Genomic DNA, 27,034 nt, shown 5'->3' with positions numbered 1-27,034 from the left:
AAAAGAAAAGGAAAAAAAAGCTTTTATTTGGCAATTTTATATTTTTATTTTGAAGTCACGCCCAATACTGTCTTTTCCTCCCTGTCATTACGGTCAAAGCATCCTCAAAGTAGAATACGAGTAGAGGAAAAGGAGGGACACGTTCAGAGAATGACTCGGGCAGTGGTAAAAAATACCTGCTTCTTTGTAGCACTTCGTTGAACAATAATGGAGTTCGACAACAACGGATAAACTGTTGCCATCACTCACAAAGACACAGAAAAAGTAGGACCCACATTCTCGTCAACGCACATCCACCCGGTTAATTTCACGTACATATTACTCATAGAGAAACTAGTAGTTTGACATAATTCTCAATTTTTTTTTGTTTTGTTGGCACATCCTTTTCAAAATTCTCCAGCATGAATCCTCGTACGAGCTCATTTCTAAAAGGTGTAGGCAAATGTAGTGCACATACTGCAAAGACCTTGGAGTAAAAACTGACAAGAGTCCAAGGATAAACACGAAGCCGTTTGACGTCTGTTAATCAAATACGACAACATTATGAAGCGGGTGCATGATGGCTTTGCTGAGCGCTGTCATTACCTACGCCAGCGTTTCCCAACCCAGCCCTCAAGGACCCCCGATCCTGCAGATGTGCTTTGCAACCCTGAATAGGTACCCGCTTGTGGTTATTCAACCAATCGGCAATGAATTATGTCAGATGTTGCACACCTTGCATAATTAAGTGCTGTGAGATGATTGGTTGAGTAAGTACAAGCAGGGCTACCTAGCCAGGTTTACAATGAAAATCTGCAGGATAGGGGGTCCTTGAGGACTGGGCTGGGAAACGCTGACCTACGCCAAGGTTCATAGCGTGCAAAGACAAAATGATCTCAACGTCTACACAACCCCGGATGCAACAGCGCCGTGGAATACGCCAAACCCACCCATCGTACAACACCCCCGGTACATTCTCTCCCCTTAGTCAGATTACCTACGACAATTTGCTAGTCCGTAGCTAACTGCAAATAAAATATCTGCAAAAAAAAAACAAAACTCTAATTTGTATGATAAATACACACCCTCCGTAAACTGTGGTTACTGTCAACAAGAAAAAGAACTTCGCAGCAGCTGCTTTGGAAAAAAAAAATTACAAGGCAATTAACAGCGGTCACGTTATGGTAAACATACAGCGACTGAGGAGAAATGGCAGCAACGTGCCCTCGTTCCTATGACCTTGGCAGCAAGTCTCCCGATTAGAACGACTGCCGTCTCCGCAGACAGACTACCACGCACTCCTGTGATGGACAGATTACATTCGTCTCCCTGTGAGAGCAGTGTCAGAAGAGGGCAGCGTAAGGACTGCTCACAAAGGCTCGTCAGATTTTCCAAGCCGGCCTGCGCTTCCAGTTGTGTGTGTGCTTGCAAACGAGATGAGACGGGAATTTGACAACCGAGTGCTGTAACGCACGAGGGAGCAGACGTGGTCGATGGCGGTATTAACGGTTATCATGAACGATCACAGATATTAAGGAGAGCAGCAAATAGGTTTCCTTGTTAAACAAAGGGGGACTGAACCGCGGCTGATTGGATCTGTGTGCTAATATAAACAAAGAATCATGTTATTTACTGGAAAAAAAGATTAGGCATAATCCTGAACTAAAAAACACCCAGAATTTAAATCCGAGGCAGTGTAATCCATGTCAGGATAAAACAGTAGAGGAAGTCTCAGGCAGATCTGGAGTTAGTGTCAGTGGCAGTTTGGTCATCGGCTTTTAATAAGCCACTTAGGCAACGGTCAGAGTCACAGAGTCACAAAATAGTGGTATCCTTCCTATCAAGCAATCAGAATTTAACCTTTAGTTTCGTCTGAAAAAGAAGTCGAGACTGCTCTACACTCTAAATGGCAAGCTATTAGGAAGAAGAAAAGAAATCTGACAAATTTTATCTGGCACCATTAAAGGGAGAACGCCCTAACGTTGGACATGCTCCCCAATGTGGCCATTAGACTGGATTGTGAAGGTCCGTAGCAAGTTCAGAGTAAACAGCATCTCTCTTTGAAGCTCTTCTTGTTCTTGTTCTTGTTCTTCCCCTTGCCGTTTTTGTCTTTGTTTTCCGACATCTTTTTGCCTCGTACTTCACGCATCAGGTCGAAAAATACCTGGAGAGAAAGCAAAAGAGAGGTCACTCATCGGTCATTTCAGTTGGATATGAGGAGGCAAAAATTCCCAGCTGACTGAATCTACTGCTACTACTTCTACTACTATCGGCTGTTCCCGTTGGGGGTCACCACAGTGGATCATCCGTTTCCATCTCTTCCTGTCCTCTACATCTTCCTGTCACACCAGCCAGCTGCATGTCCTCCCTCACCACATCCATAAACCTCCTCTTTGGCCTTCCTCTTTTCCTCTTCCCTGGCAGCTCCATATTCAGCATCCTTCTCCCAATATACCCAGCATCTCTCCTCCACACATGTCCAAACCATCTCAACCTTGCCTCTCTTGCTTTGTCTCCAAACCGTCCAACCTGAGCTGTCCCTCTAATATACTCGTTCCTAATCCTGTCCTTCTTCATCACTCCCGATGAAAATGTTAACATCTTCAACTCTGCCACCTCCAGCTCCACCTCCTGTCTTTTCGTCAGTGCCACTGTCTCCAAACCATACAACATAGCTGGTCTCACAACCATCTTGTAAACCTTCCCTTTAACTCTTGCTGGTACCCTTCTGTCACAAATCACTCCTGATACTCTTCTCCACCCACTCCACCCTGCCTGCACTCTCTTCTTCACCTCGCTTCTGCACTCCCCGTTACTTTTGACAGTCGACCCCAAGTGACGCTGGGGTCACTGACTGAATGCCTGTGGCATGTGCACATGTCAGTCACTACACTGACTGAATGTCTGGGTCAAATTATATGGAAGTTTGAGTGCGCTGTGTATGATGATGCACCTTGTCGACGTTGGCTCTGGTTTTGGCTGATGTCTCCACGTACTGCACGCCCCACTCCTCAGCCTTGCCACGCGCCTCGTCTATGGTCACCTGCCGCCGCTCCTCCAGGTCCGACTTGTTCCCCACCAACAGGAGAGGGATCTTGTCCTCCTCTGCCTTCACCCGCAAGATCTGCTCCCTGCCGTCCACATGAACATAAAAGAAAAAAAATCAATTTAACAATATTTTAAAAGATAATTCAATTTTTTTTTACAACCTTAGTCTTATTTTTGTAGTTTCTTTTCCTGTTGTGCATATCTGTTATAATATAATTTTACTCACTCGCTTCATTGTGGGGGATTTTGGATATGGGATCATTGCTGGACTCAGCTTTACATTAATGTCTTATGATGCCACTGAATACGAGCGACAGATATATTTCTTCCCCCTCCCTTTCTCCCTAACTGTATCCGGCCAATTACCCGACTCTTCTGAACTGTCCCAGTCACTGCTCCACCCCCTCTGCCGATCCGGGGAGGGCTGCAGACTATCGCAGGCCTCCTCCGATACATGTGGAGTCACCAGCTGCCTCTTTTCACCTGACAGTGAAGAGTTTCACCAGGGGGACGTAGCGCGTTGGAGGATCACACTATTCCCCCCAGTCCCTCCCCGAACAGGCGCCCCGACCGATCAGAGGAGGCACTAGTGCAGCGACCAGGACACATACCCACATCTGGCTTCCCACCCACAGACACAGCCAATCGTGTCTGTAGGGACGCCCGACCAAGCCGGTAACACAGCTATTCAAACCGGCGATCCCCGTGTTGGTAGGCAATGGAATAGACCACCACGCCACCCAAACGGTGACAGATATGTTTCAACAAGTCCATTTTAACCCAATTATTTATCTAAACCATGTAACTGGAAGTGAAAACAAAGAGGCAAGTTAAAGGTTATCATGCAGTGTCTGATATTATCAATAGTCAGTCACACTGCTGAGCTACTTCCTGGTTCATCTTAGAGGATTGAGCAGCCTACACTTATTGTAGGCAGTAGTAACCATTGATAAAAACTACCCAGCTACCACAATTGAGAAGTCATAGATACTGGGAAATCATGTATAGTCTAACTGAGATACTAGATGGGTTTTTTTGTTTTGTTTTAAGGACAGTCTTAAGACTCATTTTCTGTTGCCCCATAAGATGCTGTTGTACAGCTGTGTCCAGCGGTGGTCCCATATCCAAAATCTCCAAAATTAAGCTGGTGAGTAAAATGATGGCAAAAACTATAAAGATAAGACCCTGGTTATATAAAAACAGAACTATCCTTTGACTGCTTGTTAGAAGTCATAGTCAAAATGGTGACATGGGTGCCTTTCTAAACAAATAGACACTTGAGGCTGCACTCACGCAACACACGAGTACTTATACCTGAACTCTGCGGTGGCGGTGAAAGACTCATGCTCTGTGATGGAGAAAACCAGAAGAAACCCTTCTCCACTGCGAAAGTAGTTGTCCCTGATGGCAGCGTAGTCTTCCTGACCCGCTGTGTCCAGGATGTCGATCTGGACCTCTTCCCCGTCCAACACCACCTTCTTCCTGTAGCTGTCTGCCTTAGTGGGCTCATAGTCCTCCACAAACTGGAAAGAGAGGGAGTGGGGATTTAAATATGGGTCAGCCAGCAGGGTCCTGTGAGGTCACTGTGTGAAAGAGGTGAGACATTTTCACCCTTCACGATAAGTCTAGCTTCAGATGTTATTATTCAAACCACTGGTATACTTTTTGTTCTCAGTGCTGAAAACTGTTACCTGAGCTACACCTGTGTAAGTTGTGTAGGCGATACCAAACTGATAAGAAACCAGCTCGGGATGTGGATTGAATTCTACTAAAGCAGCAGTAAGATGTTGTGTCAACAAGGAACATCCATCCATCCATCCATTAGCCAAATCGCTTATCCTGCTTTCGGGGTCGCGGGATGCTGGAGCATACCCCAGCAGTCATTGGGTGGCAGGCGGGGAGACACCCTGAACAGACCACCAGGCCATCACAGGGCCGACACACACACATTCATTCACACCTAGGGACAATTTAGTATGGCCAATTCACCTGATCTACATGTCTTTGGACTTTGGGAGGAAACCGGAGCACCCGGAGGAAACCCACGCAGACACGGAGAGAATATGCCAACTTCACACAGAGAACGACCCCCAAGGTTGGACTACCCCATGGCTCGAACCCAGGACCTTCTTGCTGTGAGGCAACCGCGCTAACCACTGCGCCACCGTGCCGCCCTCAACAAGGAACATCTCTATGCAAATATATATAATTTTCATAGATCAGAACCTCATATTTGTTCTCCCATTTTGGGAACAGCTAGTAAAACACGCTATCAAGGCTTGGCCTGTCAAGGAAATTGTAAATCTTTATTTTTATGTATTAACCGTAACAGTTTTAAAGTGATCAGTCTATATGACCACATGCAGATGTATTTTAATTTTGAGAATTGTGCATATTTATGCCCTAAATTTCTATAGCTCCAGTGACCCAATTGCCCTGCAAGGATTGTTTAAGTTTCATCTGATGTGGTGTGAATAATGTGAACTGCTGGTTGGAGTGTGAGCTATAATGAGACATGCCATTTCTTCCTACAGTGTACCACTGTAACTGGCCATATTTCTTCCTCCTCTACGATCTCTGACTGAAGAGCCTCCAGACAGACATTTATGTCCTATTGCCAGGTGTTATTTTAAGACATAATCACTGGATGATTATCCTTTCCAGTTCTCTGATGTGTGCAAGGGCCCGGCCTCATAATAGATGGCTTTATGAGTGACAGCCAGGCCTCGTTACTAGTCCCCAATTAAACAAGTGCCGATACAGAATCCATTTTTGAAAATTCAAAGAATATAAAAGCATGAAATTTTCTCATCTTGAGTGTAGACATTTGTTGTTATATTATCAATAGTAAAACAATACCATTTTCATGGGAAATAGGTATTTACCAATATCAATACCGGACAATACCTGGCCAAAATAAGATATTTCTAAAGAGATTGTTTGTCCTCGTGTTACACATCAGATTTCAAAATTGTTGCACATCTTGATTGCTGTAAATAATCTAAGGATATTAGACCTCTGTGGAGAGAAATGGATTGATTTACCAGGTTTTTTTTTTCTCCAGCAGCCTTCAGCCAATGATGTACAATTGTATTGTTCAGTAAAATAACTGCAGAATTGATACTCTATAACCAGCTATTTTCTAGAATTAGTACTTAGAATCAGTGTAAGACATGTAACTGTGGTATTAGTGTTGGAAATCGCTATGAAGAAGTTTTCAAAGCCAAGTTCTACTGGCTCTCAAAGAAAGGCAGTACTATAACTATTTTCCCCCCCGTGGTTGAAAATGTCGACTTTGCAATTTACCAATCAAGGAAAGATTTAAAAATGTACATGCCTTGATTTTCTCCGGGGAGTAAATGGAAATTTTCCTTCTAACTTTCATCATAGCCACATGATGTGAAGAAGCAGGAATACCAGTGTGTTTTTAATTCTTTAAAGGCCGACCAAAACCCGTAATCATACTTTATATGTCTACAGACCTTGAAAATGGCATAATAAAGCATTCATTATTTTTATTCATAAATGACCAATACTGTCTTTGTACTTCTACCCATGACTGTTCTCACTGTCTCAAGAAGTAGTCTAGTCCTCATTAATATTCATGATGACCTTTGAGTGACAGGCACAAGCAAAGGTTGGCTGTAAGGGTGGATGGACTTCATGTTTGGATGATTTGATCTGATAGGCTGTATGTAAATGAGTATGTCTGATGACATCACAGGTATCGAAAAAAGAAAAGGTTGGTTGAGGAAGAGAGTGAAGGCAGAGCCAAGGATCAAATGGTGGAAGTTGAAGAAGGAAGACTGTTGTGTGGCATTCACGCAGGAGTTAAGACAGGCAATGGGTGGTGGTGAAGAGTTGCTGGATGGCTGGGCAACTACTGCAGAAGTAATGAGGGAGACAGCTAGGAAGGTACTTGGTGTGTCATCTGGATAGAGGAAGGAAGACAAGGAAACTGGGTGGGGAAATGAGGAAGTACAACAAAGTATACAGAGGAGGAGGTCAGCGAAGAAGTGCGGCTAGGCAGAGAGATGAAGAAAGTAGACAGAAGTACAAGGAGATGTGGCGTTAAGGTGAAGAGAGAGGTGGCAAAGGCAAAGGAAAAGTAATATGGTGAGCTGTATGAGAGGTTGGACACTAAGGAAGAAGAATAGGACTTGTACAAATTGGCTAGACAAAGGGATCGACCTGGGAAGGATGTGCAGCAGGTTAGGTTGATGAAGGATATAAATGGAAATGTGCTTACAAACGAGGACAGTGTGTTGAGAAGGTGGAAGGAGTACTTTGAGGGGCTGATGAATGAAGAAAAAGAGAGAGAGAGAGAGAGAGAAGGTTGGATGATGTGGGGATAGTGAATCAGGAAGTGTGGTGGATTAGGCAGGATAAAGCGAGGGCATTTATGAAGAGGATGAAGACTGGAAAAGCAGTTGGTCCAGACGAGATATCTGTGGAGGCATGGAGGTAGCAGTGTTGTTTTTAACTAGCTTGTTTAACACAATCTTGGAAAGTGAGAGGATGCCTGAGGAGTGGAGAAGAATCATACTGGTACCGATTTTCCCGAATAAGGGTGATGTGCAGAGTTGTAGTAACTACAGAGGTATAAAGTTGATCAGCCACAGCATGAAGATATGGGTAAGAGTAATAGAAGCTAGGTTAAGAGGAGAGGTGATGATTAGCGAGCAGCAGTATGGTTTCATGCCAGGAAAGAGCACCACAGATGTGATGTTTGTTTTGATAATGTTGACTGAGAAATATAGAGAAGGTCAGAAGGAGTTACATTGTGTCTTTGTAGATTTAGAGAAAGCATATGACAGGGTGCCGAGAGAGGAGGTGTGGTATTGTATAAGGAAGTCAGGAGTGGCAGAGAAGTATATATAGGAGTGGTGCAGGATATGTATGAGGGCAGTGTGACAGTGGTGAGGTGTGCGGTAGGAATGACAGATGGGTTCAAGGTGGAGGTGGGATTACATTACAGATTGGCTCTTAGCCCTTCTTGTTTGCAATGGTGATAAGACAGGGTGATGGATGAGATCAGGCAGGAGTCTCCGTGGACTATGATGCTCGCGGATGACACTGTGATCTGTAGCGAGAGTAGGGAGCAGGTTGTGGTGAATCTGAAGAAATGGGGGTATACACTGGAGAGAAGAGGAATGAAAGTCAGTAGAAGCAAGACAGAATACATATGTGTGAATGAGAGGGAGGACAGCAAAATGGTGAGGATGCAAGGAGTAGAGATGAAGGCGGATGAGTTTAAATACTTGGGGTCCACTGTTCCAAGTAATGGGGAGTGTGGAAGAGATGTGAAGATGAGAGTGCAGGCAGGGTGGAGTGGGTGGAGAAGAGTGTCGGGAGTGATTTGTGACAGAAGGGTACCAGCAAGAGTTAAAGGGAAGGTTAACAAGATGGTAGTGAGACCAGCTATGTTGTATGGTTTGGAGATGGTGGCACTGATGAAAAGACAGGAGGCGGAGCTGGAGGAGGCAGAGTTGAAGACGCTAAGATTTTTGTTGGGAGTGACGAAGAAGGACAGGATTAGGAACGAGTATATTAGAGGGACAGCTCAGGTTGGAGACAAAGCAAGAGAGGCGAAACTGAGATGGTTTGGACATGAGAAATGCTGGGTATATTGGGAGAAGGATGCTGAAGATGGAGCGGCAAGGAAAGAGGAAAAGAGGAAAGCCAAAGAAGACGTTTACGGATGTGGTGAGGTGGTTGGCATGACAAAGGACGCTGCAGAGGACAGGAAGAAATGGAAATGGATGATCCACTATGGTGACTCCTAACGGGAGCAGCAAAAGAAACAGATACTTAAGATGTTTGAATTTTGGTGTGACTTTTTTTCTAATCCAAGATGTATAACTATATGTAATCTTTGCTAGCAGTGATGTTACATGTTCATACAGTTGCAAACACTCAAACATGGAACTCTACCCAGCATCTCAACCTACTCTGTTAACCACAGAGCACGTGCACTGGAGTACCTGGGGGATAAGGGCCTTGCTCTACAGCACCCGGGGAGTAGTTTTTAAAAAGGAGGTTAAAACATACTGAAAAGCTACCAAAGCTATTTGGTAACCGGCCCTCTTTCTCTTGGTTTCACATGTGAGCTGAGACGTATGTAGGCTTACCTCATCATACATAAACTGCAGGGTGAGGGCGGACTTCCCTACACCTCCACTGCCCACCATGATGACTTTGTGCAAAGCCAGGGAACTCTGGTTTTTATTCTTACTGGTAGCCATCATTAGGTTCTTCTTTTTCTCCCTCACATACACTCACTCATTTACACACACACACACACACACACACACACGCACGCACACACGCTCCTTCCTGAACTCCAAACACTGATGCTGCCTGTTGAAGAAAAAAAAAGAAGAGCACAACTATTAGAACAAAACCTTGAACAAGTATAAAGCCCATATTGTTGGTTGCAGAGGCAAGTAGCCGTAGTAAAATGGCACAGATGGCAATTGTTGCATTATTTGAGTTTCAAGATGGCAATAAGTTACTCTGCCAAGGCACTAGGCCTCAGTCCAACAAGTCCCATGCCCGAAGCCCCAACCCTTCCATTAGAGTGCCAAATTGCTAACTCATGAATCCTGGAACTTCCTGAAGTTCACCATCCAAAGGTCGTGCCATTGATTAAAGTAATGAGGCTCTTATAACCCACAGCAAGATGGCATTTAGGAATGTATGAAGTCAGAGGACCTAGGGCTAACTTCGTTAAATTGGAGGTAACAGCAGCGGCCATCAATCTTCACACTATGGACCTCAGCCCTTAGCGGGTAGAAGCTCAGAGTCAATTGCTTTTGGTTGACTTTCACGGCTGAAGTTAACAGTTCTACATTATAAATGCCTGACAACAGCTAGTTAAACCTGAAATATGGGACTTTTGTCAATTTATTAACAGTTATTTCATTCAGCTGGACCATGGAGTCAGGTCACATAATACTAACTGGCATCTTTACCCTGGTTGGAGATACCCTCCAGTTTCCATAAACCACTGTTGAAATTTTGACCAGGTAGGATGAAGACCAGTGCAGTGGCAAACACGTTCCTACTCAAGTAGGAGAAAGGATTAAAACATGATTATGATGATGATGATGATGCAGAGACGCTTCTATTGGACAACTAATCTACCAATTCTACAATCAATATTATAGTACAACAGTTTTCCTATGTAGTTTGATGTAGTTTGTAATACAGACTGTCTGTGTTAGCTCTGGCCCGAGGATGTAATTTTCACAAGAGTGGGAACTGGACACTGCTGACCTGATGGCACACAAGCGACAACCTTGTTTGTAGTTCTCGCCACTAGAGGGAGGAATAGAATAGAGAAATCACAGATTTCAGCTTTTTTTTTTTTAAATTAATTGTTGCCTTTATTAGATAGCGACAGAGTAAAGTCAGACAGGAAATATGGGTGACAGAGACGGACAGAGAGAGAGAGAGAGGGAGAGAGAGAGAGAGAGAGAGAGAGAGAGAGAGAGAGAGAGAGAGCGAGGTATGAAATGTAACGAAGGTCGCCGGCCGGAATCGAACTGGCAACAGTTGCGACCATGTGGCACGTGCTGTAACCGTTCAGCTACGGATGAGCGCCACAGACTTTAGCTTTAACTTGGGCAAGACCAACAGGAAACCAAATACGTGAGGGATGATTAAAACAAAAAGGCAAGACGGGACAGACTCAGTCATTAAAACAAGATTAAGACTTCAGGCACTTGCTCTGGAAACTAAAACTCTTGATATTTGGTGTCCAGTGGTAGGAAGCGACACGGCCCTCTGCATTCTGTAGACTGGAGTAGCCTACAGACACACTTCTTAGTCAACTCCTCCATCTTCTTCCCCATGGCCTTTTTTCCCCCCAAAATGAATCTCCTTCAATTTAAAAAGGGAAATGTTGCTGCTAATACTCTGCATGTCCAGTAAGTGCTGGTGGTCTCTCTAGTCATTTAAAACTAGAACAGCTTTGGATTAATTCATTTTGACAGAGAAATCGGTGTTTTCCTGCCAAGAGAGCTGTTCCACACTGCCTACACATAGCGGTGTGCATTGCCCGAGAGTTTCTCGGCGGCAGAGAAACAAACATCTCAAGACAATCTGCCCGGCAGTTCTTCCACCATCCACTGGCATCAACGGATGGGAGCAGTAGGCCAGTTTTCTATAGCGGGCTGCTGCGATACAGGCAAACAGGCAAGCGTTGTATAAATCGCAGAGATGCCACCGCTACGACTGATAGATAAGGTTGAAAATTGGCGAAATGTTCCTTTAACCCCGCTCTGAATCACCAACACTGATGTTGAGGTAGAAGTGGGCGCAACGCTTACGGGGCTCCACCCTGAACTACCCTTAAAACCCGTTTACAGAGAATAAAACTCACTGGCGGACCTCCCACACATGAGCACAATCGCAAACAAAAGCCAGCTTGGACTAATGCTGAAAAGCCATGGGATTAACAGTATCTTCACGGAAAATAAAGATGTGCCAAAATAAATAAAATCCTTTAAGAAGGCTTTCTTCATCCGTCGGAGGACTGTTGACGACTGCTGTCACATGGCAAAAGGGCTTAGACGCTCCCTTCCCGCCATCCCTTTCCTGCTGTCTTTCCCCCTCTCGACAGCAATGATTCTTTCATTTGGAATTTAAAAGTGACGGAAATCCCAAAACGGTTCATGACTGACTGGCATTGCATAAGCCGCTCCTCCTCAACAGTAAACATGTCAGTTCAGCAAATACCGCAGGTCATGATCTCACTGGTCTCCATCAAGATAAGCCACCCAGAAAGAAAAACAACAACAACCAAAGAAAAAGAAGGCAGAAATATCCCCGCTACCACAGATAAAAAAACAAGTTTGCAACTTCAGTTACAAACTTCAAGTTTGCAGGTCGTGAACGCATGGATTTTCAAGCCGGTATGATCAAGCTGCCTCTGGCATTGTGGAATCCATTGGATAACCGTTGGATTATTCTTGTTCAAAGCTTCTTGTGCATTTAGAGGAAGTCAATTTGCTCTGAATGTGTTCTAAGAGAAAAAAACAAACATATATAAATGGATGATTACCCAGACAATTAATCAATCATGGGCAGCAATGCAAAATTCCTAACGGTGATTGCTGTGAACGAAATTGCTCTTAAATGACCTCGCAAGTTATAAAGAAGAAAAATAACCTAAATAAAATGACGACTTCCGAAGCCAACCTGCAGCCGATCTGCACACATCTGTAAATTGCCTCTTTTTGAATGAATTTATGGTGTGGAAATGAGAAGATCCGAAGGTTTTACCACGATACCAGCGAGCATAAATGTAGATGTGAGGGTCTGAGGGTGACAACATGTCTGCCAACCGACCTCGCCCCGCAGTGTGTGCCAGCTGGACACGACGGCTAACCTACTGACGGCCACATACTAAGAGGCCGGCATGACCGTGTCAGGGGTCCTGGCTGTGATGACGGCCGGTTAGGTCACCCTTCCTCTGCCTGAGCAGGAAGTCACAGGTCTGCCCTGTGCTCTTCCTCTCATTGTTTCCAGTAACCATGAAAATATGACACACACACACACACACACACACACACACACACACACACACCCACGCGGTGGTTAGGTGAAAAGTAGCTGAGCTCAGTACATTTGCACAAGTCAATGTTTAACTAATCTTAACTGAAACTAAAACTCCCTCGTGCAGACAACATATCACCGATACACAGTACAAACGACATCACACGCCCGGGAAAAGTCTGGAATTTTCTGCAAACATTACAGGGAAAAAACAAATAAATAAATAAAGCCAGTAAAGTATATCTAAAGGGGAAAAACAAACGTGTTTTGGAGCGCAAACATGCATGCTGCAGCCTAGGTTCTGGCATTAGGAGTCGGGGTTCCTCCCTTAGTTCCTGCAGCTGCCGGCTCATCCACACTCCCATCCGAGGATAAAACGAAGGGCGGCGGTGAAACAGAAAACAGTGCTCAGGCCCAGATAAGGGATGACAGTTAAGAGTAGTGGGCTTCGGCAGGGGAGTAACCCATGTTGATAGTGCTCAGACGTGACAAAGGGGGAGTTTGATTCTAGATAGCGGGAGAATAAATAAATCTGATTTCAGACGGATACTACATGTTCCTATTGCAAAGACAAAAGACAAAATCCAGACAAATTGGAAAAATTCACAAATTGTGTTTTTTTTTGGGGGGGGGGGATCTTTCCCCCGCCCCCTTTTTCTCCCCAGTTGTATCCGGCCAATTACCCCATCTTCGCTGCCGTCCCGGTTGCTGCTCCACCCCCTCTGCCGATCCGGGGAGGGCTGCAGACTACCACATGCCTCCTCCGATACATGTGGAGTCGCCAGCCGCTTCTTTTCACCTGACAGTGAGGAGTTTCGCTAGGGGGACGTAGCATGTGGGGCGGATCACGCTATTCCCCTGAGTTCCCCCTCCACCCCAAACAGGCGCCCCGACCGACCAGAGGAGGCGCTAGTGTGGTGAACAGGACACGTACCCACATCCAGCTTCCCACCCGCAGACACGGCCAATTGTGTCTGTAGGGACGCCCGACCAAGCTGGAGGTAACACGGGGATTCGAACTGGCGAGCCCCGGGTTGGTAGACAACGGAATAGACCGCCACGCCACCCGGACGCCCCTACAAATTGTGGCTTTTACTGTTCAGTCCTGCCTGGTTATTAGCTCCATGTAGTGGGCATCTACAGAGCAGTATGTTTTGGACTCTGGTCAGCCCTTCCCACTGTGGAAAGTGCAGATAACCAGAACAGCAGAGGCACTACACACAGTGGAAAAGTACCCCTTTCCATGACACACAATACACAAATTACTGAGAGGGGGAGAAAAACAAAACAAAATGATGTCAGTACGATGAGACGAGTCTCTTAGTGTTGCAAAAGCTCAACCCCTGCTGGTAGCTTAACTTTGACATTATCCCGGCTGGTGTTGCTGGGAATCCAGTTGTCTGGCTGGGTTCCTGGTTGCGAGTTGTGTTGCGTGCTCATTTGAGCCACGATGAGAGAGCGAGCTCGAGTTTCTCTCTCTACCGCAGAGGCCACTGTAGGGGATTTCCTCCCCCCATCAGACGGGGAAAACGGGCTTTACCGGCCCAATAACACCCCCCGCCCCCACCCGACTTCCTTTGCCCTTTCTTATAAGCGCGCTGCTTTAGGCATCCTCCTTGCTCTCAGTGGCTCTATGGAGCAGCTGAACTCATTGGGTTCATTGGCTTTTCCCTCACTGGCCTGGCTGGTAACTGACTCATTGAAACATGAGACTGACTTGCTTAGTGGGTGTTTAGTTTAACCCTGCTGTTGTCTACAGGTCAAAAAAAAGACCTGTAACAGTGTTTAACAGCAGAGAAAAGACTAAATGATCTTTTTTCAACCTGAAATTTGATGACTTTTCCTAGAGTGACCCCAACATTAGAAAAAGTGAAACGTTGTTTTTGTTCATATTTCCATGAAAGCTAGGGTACTAAGATAAGATTGTTGTAGGGTCATGTTTGAAGACAAAAACTACTTTCTGCACATTTCTATTTTCTTAGGCTGTACAAGTGCTATCTCTTGCTAAAAAGTTAATTTTACACCTTTGCAGTACCTTAAACAATAATAATAATAATAATAAGATAGGCTCCAGCATCCCTGCGACCCTGAGAGCAGAATAAGCAGTTTGGATAATGGATGGATGGATAGACAATGCACAAGACAATAATAATGCACAAGACCAGAGCCTGACAACCAGAACCTATCACCATCACATCATCAAAGATGGAACAGAGCCAAATGCAGAATCTGTGGAATGTACGAAGAAACCATCGACCACATTGTCTCAGGCTGCCCAGAACTGGCAAAGACCGAGTACCTATACAGGCAGAACAAGGCATCAGCATACCTGCACTGGAAGGTCTGCAGGAGTTACAAGATCAAGGCGACTTGAGAAGTGGTACGAACATCAGCCAAAAATGGTCACTGAGAACAATGATGTCACCATCCTCTGGGACATGCCCATCCACACTGACAGAGATATAAAAGCCAACAAGCCCGACATCGTTATCAAGGACGGGGAGGAAAAGAGGTGCATGCCCATTGACATGGCAACACCACCCAAAAAAAAAAAAAAAAAAAAAAACACCTCAGTGAAAGTCACAGAGAAGCTGACCAAGTACAAAGAGCTGGAGATTGAAATCAACAGGATGTGGGGTGTGAAGAATGAAACAACACCAGTGGTCATCAGAGCTCTAGGACTCATGAAGAAGGGATTGGAAAAGTTCACCAATCGTATCCCAGGCAACATCCATGCAGTCCAGAAGATCGCCCTACTCGGAACAGCTCACATATTACGACGAGTACTGTCAATCAGTGACATCTGCCCTGTAGTGCCTCAGGTCCATAGTTTGGACCTGGCTCTACAGGATGTAAAACAGGAAATGCGAAAGAAATAATGATAATAATTATAATAATAAAACCTCTACTTTAGTAAAGAAAACAAGTATGACAGGTGTGTTGTAATAAAAACGAGTGGTGTCCGCTGATTAAACGCAGTCTTTCTGCACCGGGAAGAGGGAAAACCCAGATACTCACAAAGTTTGTGATGGATGACAGGTTGTTTCTTCGTGCAAAAGAGATTTGGGGTTTAAAATTAAATCAAGTTGCTTTAATTTAGAGGTTTAATGAAGGCGGGTCATAAATGACCCTTGAGACAAGGGCAGTATACAGAATGTGTGGACAAACACAAGGGTTAAGTATGTCAACTCAAGAACTACACTGGGGTTGGTACATTTTATAATTCCAAGTGTGTGGAAAACAGAGTATTCCACAACCTGCCGCAATAAGAAATACCTTTATATATATATATATATATATATATATATATATATATATATATATATATATATATATATTTTTTTAATTTTTTTTTTTTAAAGACCCAAAAGACCCATAAGCAACATCGCAGATCCTCACGTGGGGTTGTATAGACAATACTGTTGCTGCATTTCAACCACAACTATACTGCGAATGTGTCGCCAGGAATCCAGAAAATCCTGGGATGAGCGCGGGCCAGCGTGACAGCTCGCCTCTGCAGCCAAAACGACGTGACCTAGATGAGCGACCTAAAGATGTGGGGCGCGAGCACGTGCGCCTAGAAGGGCTTTTCTGCAACACGAGCACACCACTGCAGAGCCGGGATGTGCAGAGAAAACCCGACGGGCATGTTTAACCCAGACAAACACCAATGAAGAATTAAACTGTAAAACGGAGCAAAGATATTGCCCTCATGTCTTTACTTAGATATATCCAAGTGAATCATCTTCATTGCCGGTACAGATCACAGAACGAGGGTGCTTAGGTTTGGCCTGCTTAAGGGCAGCTTGGGGAAATAAATGTCCAGCAACGAGGAGCCCATGATGCATACTAACCACCCTCGTCTGGGAAGACATAGAGGAGCCTTTGACAGAAATGGGCAGTGCGGTGCTAAAACCTCTCTGTAGTACAAATCTGCACACTTAAAAAAGCATTAAGGTTTCTCCCCCCCCCTCCCCTCCCCCGAATACACTGCACTATCAAAACCTCTCTCCTCATTCACTCAAGCAAGAGCAAGTCTAACATTTGCTCTGTCCAGATATCAGTGTTGAGCAGAGGGAGGGCGCAACAATAAACCATCCGGGAATTTGCAAGTCATATGCACGCTAATGCAGAAATTAATAATCGCCCGGTGACATCAGGGTGCAAAGCTTCGCAGCTGGCTGAGAGCCGGCAACGGGAAACAGATTTTCAAGCAGCTAAAACAATCCATCTGGATAGGATTGCGAGGTTGGAATAAGAAGGAGGACCCTCCCTTTGGATGACTGGTGTTTCTCACACATTGGGCCTCATGCAACAACTGTTTTTCTACAAGCCGTACAAATCTATTCCCTCCCCCGCCCTGTTTTTTCTCCCAATTGTACTTCCCGAGCCATCCCGGTCGTTGTTCCACTCCCTCTGTCGATCCGGGGAGGGCTGCAGACTACCACATGCCTCCTCCGATACATGTGGAGTCGCCAGCCGCTTCTTTCCACCTGACACTGAGGAGTTTCTCCAGGGGGACGTAGCGCGTGGGAGGATCACGCTATTCCTCCCAGTTCCCCCACCCCCACCCAGAACAGGCGCCCCAACCGACCAGAGGAGGCGCTAGTGCAGTGACCAGGACACATACCCACATCTGGCTTCCCACCCGCAGACATGGCCAATCGTGTCTGTAGGGACGCCCGAACGACCCGGAGGTAACACGGGGATTCGAACCGGCGATCCCCGTGTCGGCAGGCAACGGGAATAGACCGCCACGCCATCTGGACGCCACAAATCTATTCTTAAACAGTTGGTCAGAATTATTTCAGAAACCCGGCTGTATTCATTGATTCTGACTTAAGTTGGGTTCCTCTGTCTTTACGATGCAAGTTTAAGAGTGTTGCAGACCTGTCATATGTGGAGACACACAACAGTCCTGTCGGTCAACCACACTTTTTAGATGTGGTTGACCAACGTGGTTTTTAGTCTAAGTCCATAAATCCTTCGCCTAATGTGCAGAAACCCTGGTTGTTTTATGGAGGGTATTGAAAATATACTTGAGCTTTAACGGCTCTACATAAAAGAATGGCAGAATTATATTTAGCCCACATTTCTTATGACGTACCTAGAAATATATCCAGTGATGCATCCGGGATGCTACTCAGCTTCCCTCGGGGATGAATAAAATATTCTGATTCTGATCAGCAGCTCAAATGTAATGACGTGAACAATATGATCAGAACAGACTAATAAGCTAATATCAACCCACCCCGGCCAACGTTTATTTTCCTTTTTCTCAGTTCAACAGCAATGCTGCAACTTGTTCTACAGCACGTCATGCAAGGTAGCAACTGATCAACTTCTCCGATTACACCAAACTGTTTATTTGCACACAACATTAACAATCAGGGGTCCTTATATCGTCTTTTTGAGGTATTTAACTGCCAATTTCAAAGTATGAACAGGCGGCATGCAACACCAAGGCATAAAGTATGTGGAAGAACAAATTTGGTTGGCTAAGAATGTTTTTGTGAGTCCAACATCTGAGTCTGTCTTGTATACTTCTTGCAAGGACAAATCTAAATGCTGAAATCTGCATTTTTTTACCATTAATAAATAGTTACTTATCCATCTGGCTGATGAAGTCAGGTTACATAATACTAACTGGCATCTTTACCGTGGTTGGAGACATACGCCGGTCTCCATATGCCACCACTGAGATTGATTGAAATGTGGTGCCCATGTGGCAATGCTTCTGTTGAACCATCAGTAATGTTTCTACGGTGTTGTGATATAGTTTTATGTTTAAAAGACACTCACAGAAAGGTTGAATCAGTTCATCTGGACACAACGTTTATTGAGAGAAACATCTCATCACTCATCTAAGTGACCTCTTCAACTGACTAACTGACTGCAGGTATCCCCACCCTTATAAACCAACGACCAGTTTCATATGCAAATTAGTGTGACCATTAACTAGAGTTTCAATGGCCATGTGTACTATTCGCAGAGGATTTGGGAATAGTTGCAATCACAGCATTGTAAGATGGTGACAGATGTACTGTTGGGCTCCCCCTCGGTTCAAGGGATGGTCGTTCCCTCTTCACATAGATGGCCTCTGACTCCCTGCTCAACCCACCATTCCTCCCTATCAAGGATGCGCACAACCTCATCCTTGAAAGAGCGGCCACTGGCCTGTAGATGGGTGTAGACTGTGGAGTCCTGGCCGGATGTGTTGTGCCATCCTCTCGGCCAGCGTCTGTTTGGTTTCCCCGATGTGCAAGTCACGGCAATCCTCCCGGCTAATGTCCTTAAAAGACATTAGATTCCCTGCCTTAGCTTTGGTTCAAGGATGCCATTTTTAAAAGGGTGGGGAACTGTTTACCGCTGAGATGAAGGCACGTGAGTGGTGATGATGGCTGCTTCATCGTTTGTAGTACAAGTAAATCAATGTCAACAGGTCTACTTCTCTCTGCCTCCTACATCCAACTACATCACAACCCTGTACTACCGTAGCACTGATTGCCCGTCCAACAGAATCACCACAGTCATCACAAATAATGAGAAAAATCCAGAATTTCTGCTTTAGGGCAAACTTAAGGAGTGTCTTGCATGAGGCCCCATTCATCTCTCTTTTGCACTTTTTATACAATGAACACTGGGACAAAGTGAAGGGCATTTACATCTTAACATGTATTTCCGTTTTTTGTAATTGTGTTCATTGTTTGCTTGCTTCTGATTACCATCTCTCAAATCGCTTAGTCTCGGCCTTCCTGCTCTTCCAATGATTTCCTCCTCTCTAATTAAGGGAAACGAGGCAGAGCCAGCCCCACAGTTTCCATCCCCGTCTCTTGTCCTGGGGTGCTGTTTACGGAGTTACACTGGGCAGGCAGCGCCAACCCTCCTCGTTGCGCAAGGGGTCCGGTCTCTTAGAGAGGGGGCTGCCTCGTGTCACAAGCTGGTCAGAAACAGATGTTTCAGAGGGCACTTTAACTCGAAACACAGCGTAACTGGGGTAGCTGAGGGTCATGTGAGGCAACAGTGAGTGGAAACCTTCATTATCTGCCCCCAGTCACTCAACTCCCTCTTAGCAAAAAGCACACCCTCTGTTGTCGATCTGTTGGCAGCCTCACACACTTTGTGTCCTCCTCTTGCACTCTACATACATGTTCCTTTACCCCAACACAACTGTGTCCAGGGGTCACACTTCTTTCTTTAAGTTCCCTCCTTTTTCTCCCCAATTGTACCCGTCCAATTACTCCACTCGTCCGAGACGCCCCATTCGTTGCTCCACCCCCTCAGTTGATCCAGGGAGGGCTGCAGACTACCACATGCCTCCCCCGATACATGTGGAGTTGCCAGCTGCTTCTTTTCACCTGACAGTGAGGAGTTTCACAAGGGGGACATAGCGCGTGGGAGGATCACACTACTCCCCCAGTCCCCCCCCCCGAACAGACCGACCAGAGGAGGCGCTAGTGCAGCGAGCAGGACCGCCACACCACCCTCGTCGCACCATAATTGACAGTACAGTAGTACATTCATTTTTTTTTTCAAAAAGCCAACAAAGTAGATTCTTTACACTGATCCCACTTGGTAATTTCAACTAGAGCCATTTTTAACAATCACATTTGGAATAATCTACCAACGCTTTTCGAATTTGGTAAATGACGGAAAATTCTGTTAACACACAACCCCTGCCTGTATCTCATATCACACTCGAGACGGCCCACACCACACATCTACTGACATGTGGTGTAACTTCCCCACAGCTCTCTGTTCCCTCTGAGGACGGTATGGAAATCACTGACACACTGGAACCGCTGAGTAAACACCGAGTAAACATCTGGGACAGATGTGGCGGTAGAACAGATAACCGCCGCGTGAGGTTGTGTGATTGGAGTTTAAAAACTGAAAATAACATGAGAAGCCGGTCGGGGTATAGCCGCTAGGCCAAAAAAAACGAACCCTGTGCATGACAGAAATGTGACTTAATGAACACCGTCTATCTCACGTATGCCCAGAAGCAAAAGTGGCTGAAGGGCAGCTGTGTGGTTGCAATTACCTACTTCCTGATGTTGGTTCTCTTTTTCTGTGTTCCACAGCTCACTGCACACTTCACAAATACGTGAGGCATTCACAGCATGCCTTCGCACACAGGTATGTGTGATGTAAGGTCACCTGGAGCACGGTTCGTCTAGTGACAAAGCTACAGGCTTTTTGGAGATACGGGGGAAGGATCAACTCATGTGCATGCTGGAAGACGGAGGGCAAATTACAATTTTGCACAAAACCCAAGACGACGACAAGATGAGTGCAAACAATAGAAAACTACCAACTTTCCAGAGCCTGATGTGAAACCCAACACAGTTCAGTCTGAAAGCACATTTTATTCAGTACTGGCATTAATGCCCTTTAAAAACAAAATAAAATTTGAAAAGTTAATGGACTAATGCAGTGTCCTCAACAGAGTGCAGCCTTGGCGAAATAAGAAAAAGAAAATTGTTCAGCCCAAAAATGTTTCAGATATGTGCAGAGTTGCATACGGCCAAAGCAGTTCAGTTTTTATTACCGACTATTCAAACCTGTGCCAGCCAGCAAATTCCATCTTTCTTGGAGGACAAATCATTTAAATTCTCCACAGTGATTTGAGCAACATGCTGTTCCCCATTTCACACATCTAGGAGACGGTGCTGGTAAATTCCAAACTCTGACCAGCTGAACAGAGAACATGTTTTTCGTGTCCTCTGTAGTTGTGGAGAGCACAACTACAGAGGCACTAATGCACAACTACAGAGCTTGTGCATTAGTGCTGGGTGATATGGGAAAATATTATAATGGTAAGATATGGGAGATGATAGGGCGATACGGGAAAATATTATGATGGTAAGATATTCTGCACAACAAGACAGGACAGCATACAACAGGAATAGGAGAGGAAGATAAGCGGTCTGGATAATGGATGGATAATATATACTTATCTACGCAGACGTGCTGTGTTAAAGAATACAACCAGAGATCATGACACTGAACTGTTTAAAGTATATCAAACCAAAACTAGTTGTCAATAATACTCCCTCATATATTTCAGACCTCACGCTGTGAGAAGTTTTTGGGAATAGATTCTTGTTGTCATTAATTTAGACAACAAAATCGTGCATCGTGACGTGACAACATCCGAATTTAATCTCGATAAGACACCTTGTAAAGAGGATGAATGATAATATTGAATTGCGGCCCAGTCAGACTATAGGCATAACTTTGCCTTTCGCCCTGAATGGGGTGTAAGGGAGGGGGCAGAGCAGACACACTGTCTAGCGGTGGACACCATGTTTTTACAGGACAGGCCCTGGTCAATGGTGGATTCCCTCCTTACCCTCCAGTGGCCTCATGAGCAACGAATAGCTCACTCCTGAGGCATGGGTTTTAGATAGGAGCTGACAATTGCAGAAAATGCAGAGGCCCCCCGATTCCCTCCGTTGCCGACAGAAAACAGATGATTGATGGGGAGATGGCACGCACCCCGTTCCATCTCCCAACTTCTCTCCAACTCCCATTTACTCTTAAAGAACAACTCTTTCCACACTCCATTAAATAAAAGCCTGAAATGGATATCTCTATCGCTATTCTGCACTTCTACGGCCAACATCATCAGCGGAGGGTTTTCTGACTCAAGCGCTATCAAATATTGATCGTCTATGACGAGGCCAACGACAAGCATCCAGGTCAACGAGAAACCCCATTTTGAATTGGAAAAAACTTTTTTTTTTTTTTGGGGGAAAATCCTTGAAACAGTTAGGAAAGTGCTGACTAAAACAAAATTGCAAAAGTAGAAAATGATGCCCACTGGAAAATACTTGGAATATTAATACTCTGACAAGTTGCCATGAAAGGAAGAAGCCAGTGGACTTAATGTGAGGACAGACATTTCAGCAGAGGCTTTAATGTGGTCGGAACCACTTGGACAGTCATCCAGACAGTCATGGACGGGGGAGAAAATGAATGTGAGGCCAGTTAAGCTCCATTCACAGAACCTTCATCTACCTAAAAAAAAGGTCTGTCTGGGATAAGTGGAGCTGGCTGCGGGCCTTGAACTGCGTAGAAAACTGCACGCTTGCTATCTGTAAGACTCCAGATGGCAGTTACATTGTTAATAATTGGCTACAGTCTTATGATTTAACCTGTCTTGCAGTTAACAGCATGGAGGGGAAAAAAAACTCAGTGCATTGACCTACGTGTCACTACACATACCAAAAGCCCATAATAAAACAATCTGGGAGGATGTTAGTCTTTCAATCGGCATGTCAAACTCGTTTTACAATTCACTTCCCATCAGTGTGGCACACCAGGCATGGGAATTGTAATTTTAAGGCTACAGCACATTTGTGAAACTCTTCAGCAGAATCGGGGCCCAAATAACCCCCGAATTGCTCTTCTTTAACTGGTCTCTATTGTGTTGGAGCGATGTGCTCATGAATTGTTTCATAGAAAGACAAAAACAAGGTCATTCTGGACATGTCTGAAATGTCAGCCTTATTCAGTGACAATAAACCCCGCTGACTTGAATCTTACCCACCGCTTTAACCGTTTAGCAAACCTAACCCGAAATAGTAAGCATGCACAAACATTCAGTTTGTCTAGTTTGAAAGCTGAATTTTTATGTTTCTTTGCACACTTTTTTGCCCGTTTTAATTTTTAATGGTAAATATTTTTCCCCAAAATGAAGTAAAAGCCATCCTTTTGGGTCCATACCTGTTAAAGTAACCAGATAATAACGCTCGAATAATCTAGCCTTTTGCTACAAAAATAAGGAAGTAGTGAATATGGTCTTAAAACAGTAAGAAAATAAATCTTGCCTTATATTGTCTTGGGCTCATTCTCATAAGAATCGGGTGCCCTTTTTGAAGACTGTCTGAAACTAGGCCTGGCTCACCCCTGAGGCACCTTAATCTGGACGAGGACTTATGTGTGTCACTTTCCCCTGATAGCAGAACTACAAAGAGTCCCCCACCATGCTGATTAGATGGAAAATGTGCATCACTTCCTCCCTGTTCTCCCATCCCCATTCCCTGTGCAGACAGACATGGGTATGCAACACACAAAACATGGGCCCCGGTGAGACTGTGGAAAGCGGCCTACACCCCCTTTCACCACAAAAACAACCCGGTTCACTTCCCAATATACATTTCAAAAACCCATGCTACATACAGGTGTGCCTCTTTTTCTCTCTCTCCATCCCAACCAGCATGTCTTTGGGATGGGCTTGGCCCCTACATCTGAACAAAATGCAATATTGTGCACTTCTCAACTGCTTCCCTTTGAATAGCCGTACACCTATTTGAGCTTGTGGAACAGTGACCCATTTTCTTAGTGGCACTTGTCCCATAGGCCCCACGAACACTCCGCATGCCTATGGTGTGTTGCAAACATCTGGCTGTGGAAAAAGAGGCTTGTTTTGCTGACAGGTAGGCTTGCCCCCCGGAGGCACGAGACACCTTGGGTGTGTCATCTGCTCGAGGAGAAACAACGCATCGCCGCAAAACCCAAATGACGGTTGACTAGTTTTGCAGTTCCTTTCACCCCCCCCCCCCAGTAACCGTCATGTGAACCCCCCGGAGGGGACTTCCCTGCGAGTCTCTGGCTCCAGGCACACGCGTCTTAACGCTCCCGTCAGCCCAAAACTAAGTAGTCCACCCCGTCTTCCTGCGGCCAGATCACAAAGAAAAGCGGGTCTTTCAGCGGATCAAGCGGTCCAGCTGGAATCCTGCAAACCTTTGCGAAACCTGGGTGTGAAACACGTGGGGAAAAAGAGGCCCCCATAAATATATTCCAAGTTTTATTGGGGGGGGGTGTTAAAGCCTTTCCCGCTATGGGGAAGGAGCCAGTCAGGACTCCCCCCCCAACCAAACACAACAAGAGAATGGGCAGGTAAAACGCGGCTGTATCGGCAGCAGAAAGTGAAATCCCATTATCTGGAATATCCATTATGGATCAACTGTTTCCAATCCCATTAATCCCATTTTGGCCCTTGTCTCTCATTTGAGAGCTGGTGTGTGTATTTGCCCACACTGAGGTTTTAACCCCCCACCCCCCACACACCCACACCCAAAGCATGCGACTCCGGTGAAACAAGTGTCGAATCTTACCGGAGCAGGAATTCTACTTGTCCCCTCGCTTTTGTGCTATCTTGACGATTTCATCGACAGTGCGCCCAGGCATCGGTCCGCCGACATCCAGACGAGCCCACCGCCGTCCGCTGCGAGGAAGAAGAAAAAACCCCACCTTCCGGTCAGGCGTCTCCGTGGACACCCTCTCGGAAACCACGTGACACGACGAACTCAGTCGACGAGTGGGTAGTACGGCGGCTCCGCCAGCCGCTACGTGAGCTAAAACCTTTTAATTTCTCCTCTACCGAGTTTTATCCGTAATCTTAATGCTACCTCGCTTAAGTTTTTCGCTTAACCAGTGTAGCAGTAGCTGCCATCGCAGCTGCGTGGAAACGCCCACTGGTGTTGCACACAACAAAAAACGCCAACGTTGGAAATATGGATCGGCAGTCCCCGCCAGTCACGTGGTTTGCGGGAGCCGTTCCTCCCGGATATGCAGGGTGCGGAGGGGAGGACCCCCACCCCTCGACAGGATATGATGTCACATAAGAACGTATCCCCCTCCCCCCTCTTAAGTGATTTATTCAATCAAAAACACCCACACACTAAACAACTGTGGAGTAGGTTGTCTCGTTTGATTATTGATCATATTTACCCTCATTTCACCCTGAGTTGGAAAAATGTGTTGTTTGGATAGGAACCTCGATTCTCAGTATTATTTAATCAATTTGCTAATTATCTTAACAAAATTTTATGTTCACAGATCTAAATTCTCTAGCGAGAAACCTAATTTTCCTGAGCCGTCTGCGTATGTCAAACAATATATTTCATCAATATCTGATAGTGAAAATAAAAAAAGCTGTAAAAACTTATAAGCACTTTATGATTTACAAAATATTTAGTTAAGTGTGTAATTTATTTGTTTTACTTTACACAATCCCCCTGGCGTATTTATGTTAATGTTTATGATAATATATGTGTTAATGTTGTATACATTTAGTAATGTGACTATTGTTGATTGACATTGTTGTATACTATTTTTGTTCACTTTTGTTAATAAAGTTCTTTAAAAAAATTCAATCAAAAACACATTAAATCTTGGAATAGATTTTCGGTATCTGTTTTTATGCATAAAAAATTTGCCACACAGAATAAAGAAATTAATAACATATTCAGTCGAATGGCTCTCATGGGTAGAACAGCAGATTACATTTTTCATTGTGAATACATTCATTTCCTTCAGGAAAAAAAGAAGAAGTGCTGATTAAGGTCATGCCAAAAAGCTTGAATAGATTCGCATTCATGAAACACGTGTGAAATAGTTTCATCTTTCCCACAGAAATTATCTTATTAAATCACATAGAATAGTGAATAACCAACAAAAACAAGAAAAAATCTATTCCTGAAACATTACGACAATCTTTTGACGTAATAACACCTGACGCTTATTATTTCATTTTTTTCTCATCTCCCTTTCTTCTTCTTCTTCTTCTTCTTCTTCTTCTTCTTCTTCTTCTTCTTCTTCTTCTTCTTCTGTTCTTATACATCTTACTCATGTGTTGTATTTATGTTATCTGCGTACACACTTTCCAGCGTAGTGATGTTTTATCTTACTTTTGTATGCAATGGTAGGATTCACATTTGTTTTGTATTGTCACTTATATATAAGTCAATAAAGTTTGTTAAAAGAAAAAAGTATTGTCCCCTCTTCGTTTAAAAACATTATACACGCAACGCTTCACTTTCAAAATTTACAAACGTGCCCAATACTTGCATATTTCATAATAGAGAAAAGGGAACTGTAATTCATCCCCCTGAAGGTCGGTGGTCCGTGTGATTTATCTGTTCAGTATTCTCATTTTGAATTAATAACAGAAAATTAGAACATTGGATCCAATATTTCAAAGTTTAAATTACTTGCTCCTCAAATAAATGCAGTAATTCGAACTGGGACTCATATTTAACCTTTATCTAACCAGGAGGATCCCGTTGAGATTTTTATTCATTTTTATTTTGACTTGACAGGGTTCGGGATAGACTCGGTCGAGAAGATTTGGAGCAGACACACACAAGGCAAACAGTGACCAGCTTTTCCTGGCCGTGGACTCCAGGAGGGGGGATTATGGAGTCCTTGGGCAGGAGGTCACCGTATAGCATTTTAAACTAGTAATTTTGCATTACAGTATGTCAATGTCAAGCAACACACAAGGTCACAGGAAAAAAATAACTTACTGGAACACCAGCCATTGTCCACAATGTGGACGTGATTTCCCTATATTGATAGTTTTTCAAATATTCAGTGTAATTAGTGCAACATCAAGGGAAAACGGCACTGCACAACTGTGAAGTGTCCCTCAGAA

General features: G+C 44.7%; 1 protein-coding gene across 1 annotated transcript; it reads right to left on the bottom strand.

Moving 5' to 3' along the window:
* Positions 1-25,075, bottom strand: ralba (v-ral simian leukemia viral oncogene homolog Ba (ras related)). The gene is made up of 5 exons (XM_056289031.1): positions 24,714-25,075; positions 9,159-9,387; positions 4,342-4,550; positions 2,933-3,110; positions 1-2,143 (listed from the first exon to the last, which is right to left on the bottom strand). The coding sequence occupies exons 2-5, from the start codon at positions 9,273-9,275 to the stop codon at positions 2,018-2,020; spliced, it is 630 nt and encodes a 209-aa protein (XP_056145006.1). The 5' UTR covers positions 9,276-9,387; positions 24,714-25,075; the 3' UTR covers positions 1-2,017.
* Between the last annotated feature and the right edge of the window lie 1,959 nt (positions 25,076-27,034).

This window comes from Lampris incognitus, chromosome 11 (genome assembly GCF_029633865.1).
Source record: "Lampris incognitus isolate fLamInc1 chromosome 11, fLamInc1.hap2, whole genome shotgun sequence".
Lineage (NCBI taxonomy): Eukaryota > Metazoa > Chordata > Actinopteri > Lampriformes > Lampridae > Lampris > Lampris incognitus.
Note: the sequence above shows the minus strand (reverse complement) of the source record. Positions and strands in the feature narration are given on the sequence as shown.

Bases quoted from the DNA above. Each gene is read 5' to 3' on its own strand.
- ralba (XM_056289031.1), bottom strand. From the start codon at position 9,275: ATGATGGCTACCAGTAAGAATAAAAACCAGAGTTCCCTGGCTTTGCAC. The intron at 4,551-9,158 runs GTAAGCCTACAT...CTCTCTTTCCAG, and splicing joins TGCAGTTTATGTATGATGAG to TTTGTGGAGGACTATGAGCC. The intron at 2,144-2,932 runs GTGCATCATCAT...CTTTCTCTCCAG, and splicing joins CCAGAGCCAACGTCGACAAG to GTATTTTTCGACCTGATGCG.